This window comes from Oculina patagonica, chromosome 8 (genome assembly GCF_052425735.1).
Source record: "Oculina patagonica isolate OP01 chromosome 8, crgOcupat, whole genome shotgun sequence".
NCBI classification, from domain to species: Eukaryota; Metazoa; Cnidaria; class Anthozoa; order Scleractinia; family Oculinidae; genus Oculina; species Oculina patagonica.
This window is the reverse complement of record NC_135765.1, coordinates 1,252,172-1,260,177: the sequence shown is the minus strand read 5'-3', so window position 1 is coordinate 1,260,177 and position 8,006 is coordinate 1,252,172. Positions and strand designations below refer to the sequence as shown.

At 39.4% G+C, this 8,006-nt stretch overlaps 1 protein-coding gene across 1 annotated transcript in view; it reads right to left on the bottom strand.

Moving 5' to 3' along the window:
* Positions 1–2,843: 2,843 nt before the first annotated feature.
* Positions 2,844–8,006, bottom strand: part of LOC144661955 (DNA replication licensing factor mcm7-like) — a 24,099-nt gene continuing 18,936 nt past the window's right edge. Inside the window, exons 17-19 of the mRNA XM_078522673.1 lie at positions 5,132–5,238; positions 4,302–4,370; positions 2,844–3,308 (exon numbers count right to left, since the gene is read on the bottom strand). Coding sequence (XP_078378799.1) covers positions 3,173–3,308; positions 4,302–4,370; positions 5,132–5,238 — 312 coding nt within the window. The 3' untranslated portion in view covers positions 2,844–3,172. The remainder of the gene's footprint in view (positions 3,309–4,301; positions 4,371–5,131; positions 5,239–8,006) is intronic.

Here is an 8,006-nt window from a genome sequence, read left to right as displayed (position 1 = left end):
AAGGAGCACTTTATAAACAATTTATGTCGACATTTGCTGCAGCTCCCGCTGCATGGACTTGTGAAGTGTGTTGTGTTGAAAACAACGCAGGGGACTCGAAATGCATTTCGTGCAGCTCCATCAAGTCTGCTTCTGGATCTGTTGAACTTTTGTCTACAACAACAAAGGTTGCATCGACAACTACGACTGCTCCTGTCGTTGAGTCAGTAGAACAAAACGCTTTTCAGGATTTCAACAAGGACTCATCTCCAGCCACTTCAGTTTTCCAATATTTTACCATTGGACGAGGAGAATCATGTGATGATAAACAAGATGATGAAATTTACTTGTCTCCAAGTAAGATGTCCTCTCCAAGTAGGCAGGGGACGACTCCACAGAAGCCATCAACACCTCACTCCCAAGAGAGTGTTTTGACCGATCTTCCATTTGGCACAAGTACTCCAGCCAAGTTTACATTCAGTCTGCAGGTTTCGCCAAAGTCGCCACCTCCCAAACCTAAATCGCCATTGTCACCTACGTTACCTCTGTCTCCCGAGAGTCCTAGTCACGCACAGCCTTATTTTAAACCAATCATTCCTCTTCCAGATGCAATCCAAGTTGTCACAGGCGAGGAAGATCTGGAGGTGCTGTTTTCTGAGCGAGCAAAGCTGTACCGTTTTGTTGCCGATTCAGCTGAATGGAAAGAAAGAGGTGTTGGAGATGTAAGGCTTTTGCGTCATCCAAAAACCGGCCAAGGAAGAGTTCTCATGCGAAGGGAGCACATCAAAAAGTTGTGTGCCAATCACAACATTAATGCTGGAATGGAGCTTAAACCCAATGTTGGATCAGACAGATCTTGGGTGTGGTACACTCCAGCAGACTATGCTGAGGATGAGGCGAGACCAGAGAAGCTAGCCATCAGGTTTAAGTCAGCAGAAATTGCTGGAAAGTTTAAGGAGATATTTGACGATGTTACGAATTTCTTGTCTTCCCTTCCAATAGAACCCTTACAGTCATCTCAAACTCAACTTTCGCTTTCACCAAGTCAGGGGAATTTGCTGACAACCTCAACGAATCCTGTTCCAATCCATTCCACTAAAGAAAATGCTGGTGCTGCTAACCTTCCTACTCATTGCACTGGCGGACGTTTCTTGACACCCAACAGTCATCTAAAAGGTATTAAAAGGCAAGATGAAGACTGTCTCCTTGTTTATGAAGTTCGTTCCTCAATGGCCGATCGTGAGAAAGCCTCCCGCCTTTGGCTCCCCTCTAATTTCTTCAATTATGCAAAACATGAAGTTTGTCCTGGATGTCATGGTTGTCGAAGAAAAAGATGACAAGCCAAGAGATATAGTGGCATATTTTAAAGGGAATGACTGTAAGCCAGAGAAGAGTAGACGTTACACTAAAGCTGCTAAAGGGTCGTGGGAGTGTGACATTTGCATGGAGAGAAACGAGAGTGTTACGATTGAGTGTGTTGCTTGTGTAAGTCGAACGCCAGAAGCAGAACACAGTCAAGACCAAAAGAAAAAGGCGAAACCGTTGTTTTCATCAAGATCGGATACACCATCCACTCGTTAAGAGATTTCACTGGTATCGACTACACCATCTTCTGGTTCAGGGACTTCACTTACATCGACTACGCCATCTACTAGGGTTTACATTTGACTCGACTACACCATCTACTGCTTTAGGGTTTACATTTGGATCGGCTACACCATCTACTGCTTTAGGGTTTACATTTGGATCGGCTACACCATCTACTGCTTTAGGGTTTACATTTGGATCGGCTACACCATCTACTGCTTTAGGGTTTACATTTGGATCGGCTACACCATCTACTGCTTCAGGGTTTACATTTGGATCGGCTGGAACAACTGAATATGACGGGCAACCGCTTTTCGCTTTTGGTTCGTTTAATCAAGCGTCAAATTCAATCTCTGTTTCTTCACCAGATGGACGCTGGGAGTGCGATAGCTGCATGGTGAGAAACGACAGTGATAAGGTTGAGTGTGCAACTTGTGGAAGTCCAAAGCAAAGTTTAGAGGTTAGATTTCAGATATATGGATCATTGGTCGACTCGGGACGTGCATGATAGCGTTGGCACGGACTTAACATTCATCTCTAAGATGGTAGGACTGTTTAGTATGCCCGAGTTTCTTTTTGCTTAGTTCCTACGAACGGTTTCAAAAGGGAGAAGAGATATACATGTGAACTTTAGTGACAACAATTAGTTGTTCAGTATGGGAGAGGTTCTTGAACCCGCTTGTTTGGTCCACAGCGTAAAAATATTGGTCTCATTTGTTTTTTTTTTTAATCAAGTTTCGGTTCAGAAGCACACAAGAAATGAACTCATCTCGCTATATAGACTGGGCAAGCAACTTGTAGTTAAAAAACATTTTAGGGGCAGGAGTACAAACATCAGCATTATTATTCAACAATTTGTTACGATGCCCAATATGGTCAGAAAGTCATCGTTATACGTCATCTGTACATTCTGTGATACAAGTAGGTTTGTCAATATCTGTCAGAAGTCTTGCAAAGCGCTGCATAACCAGTTTTTTCAAGCTGTAACTGTAAAATGTGTTTCTTTCGCAATTTGTTGAGTAACAAATCAATTATCCTGCTCAATCTTGTGGAATATCGTCTGATTTAAGCCACTTTAGCCTACAGCTTCATTGGCTAAGTTAATCAGGTGATAGTTTTATGCGGTGTACTGTTCTTTGACAAGCCCACAGGGCAAGACAAAATACCAACATGAGTTAAACTGCACAGCATACTACCCACTTAACAGCACAATAGTAATGTGCAGTTCATACTTGAAAATAATTATTTCAACTAAGGCAAGACTCGTGATAACTGAATACCACAACGTGGATTTTATTATTCCAAGCAAATATACGACCCCCTAAAAGGTTAAGTAGTATTAGAAATAAAAAAAGCAAAAGAATATTTACAGGCGACAAAAATACTTAAATTAGCTAATGCTTAAACTGGAGTGTTCAATACAATAAGAGAATATAAAATAAATGGGCAAAATGATGACTGATGCTTATGTTTTCACAGCTATAAATTCTCTAATAATGTATGTTTCTGCTACACGTAAATGAAGAGTACTTTATCAAGGTACACTGTGTCTTCAAATGTTTGATTCCAACTCTTCCGATTGATCCAACTAGTACATGATTGTATATCACTGCACAAAAGTGATCTTTGTCTTGTTCGAGTTAATCTGCCACACATTCAGGTCTTCATACTCGCCGAGACATGCATCAAATTGATCTGGAGTAAAGCCCTTTGTCAAACAGCGCTGCTGTGCCTCTTGAAGTCTGAAGTAAAAAAAAAAAAGAAGAAGTAAGAATAGGAACCTGGAATTACTGTCTTGGCAGCAACAACATCCTCTTTATTTCCTTATCATTAAATTACAGAATTATTATATAAAAAATATATTGCTAGAGATAAGGGGTTCTGGCAACCCGAAACAACCACTAGGTTAAAAATGCCGGGTTGTCAGTTTACAAATTGAGTAGTCAAATTTTGGCCGGACACACACACGTACACACGGCCACACATACAAAATATAATATAGAATATAATATATACCAGAAAGTAAAGAAGAAAAGAAGCTGAAATTGCACGCATAATCTATTACCTTAAATAAAAAATATAAATGAACTGAACAATGAAGAATATCAGAAAATAATGGTAAGGCGTTGCAAAAACAGTGATATTATCTTAATGTGAAGAAAAAGGAAAAGTGAATTGACTAGTAGCTTTGGAGAAAGCTCTGTTTCAGTTTAATTTTGAATGATGAAATTGGCAAGTGCTTTATATCATAATCAATAGCATTCCATATCTTAGGGCCTTGAAATCGAATATGGGGTGATTACTAGTAACATTTACATGTACCAGCTCTTCTCACGTTTCTTAGCGTATTTTCAGTGATTGTTTACTTGGTTTGGTTTTGTGTTTTCAGACCTCTCTAGGTGCTTCATAAAACTCATGCAAAAACCTGTTCTAGGCGATCAGAACAAACCTGTCAATTGTGCAACCAATCAGAACTACAGAACATTAACAAAATCAATATTGGACTCGACTTTAATGCATGTTTCCCATGCGTGGCATCAGTCTCAAGTTCTAATATTGATCAATTTCATCATCTGTATTTTTGTGATTGGCAGTGCCCATAGACCATCCACAGAATGACAGCAAAATTGGTCAAAATTAAACATCATTTGGCATTCGGTTGAATTGATTGGTGATCAACGTTAGCTTAACTGCTTGGGCTTTGCTTATTAAATGTTACACTTTCAATGACTTACTTCACACTACTAGCCTCTCCAGCCATTTCCTTGATAATACCATAAATTGCATCAACTGGATTTACAGTCCTAAAGAAAACAAAGCAATACAATACATTGGTGTAAGGTAAAGTTTATGGTAATATTTGAACTCTTTTCCTACCCCCTCCCTAGAGCTCTAGGGTTATTGGGAGGTCTGACAGTTTGTCTTTTGGACCCTATGTTCCTGGGCAAAACACTCAACTCTCACAGTGCGTTAGTCCACCCAGAAGTGTAAGTTGGAACTGCCTTTTTATTGCTGGGGCCAGGGTAGTGTATTAGAACAGCATCCCACCAAGGGGATGAAGCAATACATTTCATTACTTAATCCTACATACACCAGAGCTAAGTGCCTGAGCACCAGCGAGCCAACTGGTCACTTTGATCCCTGGGATTGGAACAGATTTCGAAGTATACAGCAGCTCTAGAAGGCTTATGTCTGCATTCTGCCAATGTGCTCTATAACACTGAAGCTTATATCCCGGCTTACACAGCATCAAACGACAAGGATCATTTTTACTCCCCCTCAGCCTGTATTACCCTTTATCATTTAAATTTTTTTATTATTACTTTTGGGATTTTGCCAGTGAACCATTTGTACCTTTCAATGGAGAGAAGCACAACGAGAGTAGTGTGTCTTGTCCAAGACCACAACACAATGGCCTCGAACAGCGCTGGATTTAGAGTCCTGTATGCTAACTCTCAAGTCACTGTACCTCTCTATGCTTCCAAGCAATAACACTGAACAAATGTTTGCTTATCATAGCACACACACACACAATCCAAAGTTTCTTTACACATGGATTTCTTACCTTGTTGCATTTTCATCATCGACTAGAGAAGCCTTTGACATTTCCATTAGTCTCATAGCTTCATTCACATCTTCTTTCTCCACCGCATCAGCCAAACGAAGACGAGCCTATACAAACAAACAGGAGTTATATGCTCAGTACACTGTGCAAAAGTTTTCAGAAGGCGTTGGAACAAGCACAAACTGAGCCGAGACATTTGTTTTTTCAGGTTCTTTTGTTTTCAGTGGTCTCCCATCTCTGGAAGGCTACAGAGCAAGTAACAACAATTAGATCCTTATGGTTACAAACTGATGTGATAACTTTAAATTTAGCCATTTGTGATTGAGTTCTGTTAGTGTCCATGATTGTAACAAAATCCAAATGATTTGAGCATTGGCTCTGGATTGAGGGGTGTGAAGTATGTATGATGTGGTTTAATTTTATCCATGGTTTAAATTTTTTCAAACCAGTTTGATTTTCATTTCCCTTTGTTTCAGATTATGATAATGAACGTAAGACAATGAAAAATAAAAATCAAACTGGTTTGAAAAATTTTAAACCAAATATAAAATTGAACCACAACATGTACATACATCATTAGCCAAAAACAAAACTTGTTTTCAAAACACTAGAATGGTTCAGGAAAACTAATGAAACTGGAGTACTTCTTGCTGTCTTTTAGGCTTATTCTGAGGTTTGCTGAAAGCTTATTTTGAGTTATGTCCGTACATCCCAGGGGGGGGGGGGTACTCCGGCTTGTAAATGACGGGGATGATGGAAGGATTTTTTTGGGTTTGAAATTTTCGATTCCGGGATTTTTTGGGTTGGAAAATTTGGCAAGTATTTTCTGGGGTGACTTGATTTAACTCAGAGACTCAAAGGACAGTACAGAATGCAATATGGTCAATCAATCGACAGCATGATAATAATTTTCCAGGGTAATTTCGCTTGAGAATAAGTCAAATGAGTTCACCTTTCAGTACAGTATTGAAGCAGCAAACGTGATATTTGTGCTTTTCGTGCAAAGGTTTGTAACATGATACCTTTGTTTTTCTCTTAGACTGCTATGATGTGTTTAAATCTAATTAAATTAACGCCACGGATTCTACAAGAATAATAATATCGCATTGTCCCCTTCAGCATTTAGAAAAAGACCTAAAAAATTACAAATTTTCAGAACAGTGCACGAGCAGAGCACAAACTATCAATTACAAAGCATAAAATGTCGAAATTGCGACTTTCCCCCCGAAATTGTTGCTAAAAATTGCGGCTTTTTCCCCCGAAATTGTCGCTAAAGCATTTCATGCACCAGATCATGCTCTCGCCACGGTCTGGTGAATACGTCACACGCTCACTCAAGCATGAAGCCGAGAAGCACATAGTGTGAAGATTTCTTTCAAGAAATGTCGGAACCGTCACGAAAGCATGTTCAAACACTAAAGTGGCAGAGGTTTTACAAAATAAAACGGAGGTTAGTTCAACTGATGGAGAACAAATCAAAGGAAAGGAACTGACGGATGTAACATGATATTGTTGTTTTTCTCGCAGATCGCTGTGATGCCTTTTAAGTATAATTAAATTAACGCCACGGATTCTACAGGCATTCAACCGCATTGAAAAGCACACCACGTTAGGCTTTAATACAAAATTTCTAAACACGTCCCTGTTATTTTAATTTCCGATAGCTTGAATTTCAGTTTGATATTGAAAAAGCAAACGAGATACTTTTGTTTTTGTCGAAAACGGATGTAACATGATGATATGGTAACGTGATTTATTTTCTGCAAACAAGGCGACATTGATTACAACACAGATATTATCAATTAATTATGAGATGCTAGATCACCTTTTCTAAGAAAACAGCGTTGCCAAATCAAGAATTATTTCACATGAACTGCTATGACGCCTTAGTGTCTAATTCAATTAATTTGTGGTTTTAACTTGGGGCCACGGAGTCTACACGAATCCTTCTGCAGAAGAAAAACGCAATGTTCGTGATGTAGACTGATCTGCGCATGCGTTTAGCACAAAGTATTTTTTTCCAGAAAGAATTGTACCACAAGGAGAGCATAGTGCTTTCTGAAACAAATATATACCTTGAGTTCTTCAATTGTAAGTATCGTAATGTACTCTCCGATTTACCAAGGGCACACGGTCAGGTGCTCTCCTTCCCTTCCCTCCTTTACAGAAATAATTAATTAATTGATATTAATTAATTAATTGGTGATTAAAAGTTTACACCGCGTTAGCGGTTTAGTGATTTAGTGATTTAGTGGTTTAGTGGTTTAGGGGTTTAGCAAACGCCAACCCACCAAACCATCACAATAGTGCATTCTGCACTAAAAAGGGGATTTGTGTGTTAAAAACAAACCAAAGTGCCTTGGCGTATTTATGGTATGATGAATAAACAAACACGAGCATTCAATTTTTTATGGTTTTCTTTGTGTTATATTATTGCCCCTCCTGGCATTTTAGGAGGAATTTGACAAGGGATTTTTTGGGGGGTAATTTTTAGTCCACAGATTTTTTTGGGTAATGTCGGAAGAGACAGGGATTTTTTGGGTCCTGAGTTTTGCCTCCATTCGATAATCCCCATCATTTACAAGCCGGAGTACCCCCCTGGGCTGTACATAAAGTTGCAGTTGAACAGGGAAGCGCACAAGGTCTTAAAATAGAATGCAAATGAACAACCCCCACAAGGTTCAAAAAACGTCAGCGTGTTCTAGGAGAAATAGAAGGAATCTAGGCGAAGTTTTCCTTTTATGAAAGTGTTTTAGGAATACCAGCTCTTTATGCAAGTGTTTAAGGAAAATCGTCCGCCATATCGGTTTGTTTGTCAGAGTCTTGTCTGAGTCGTGAGGTCACTCGCGGGCTTCGCTATTAAGTACAGTACCGC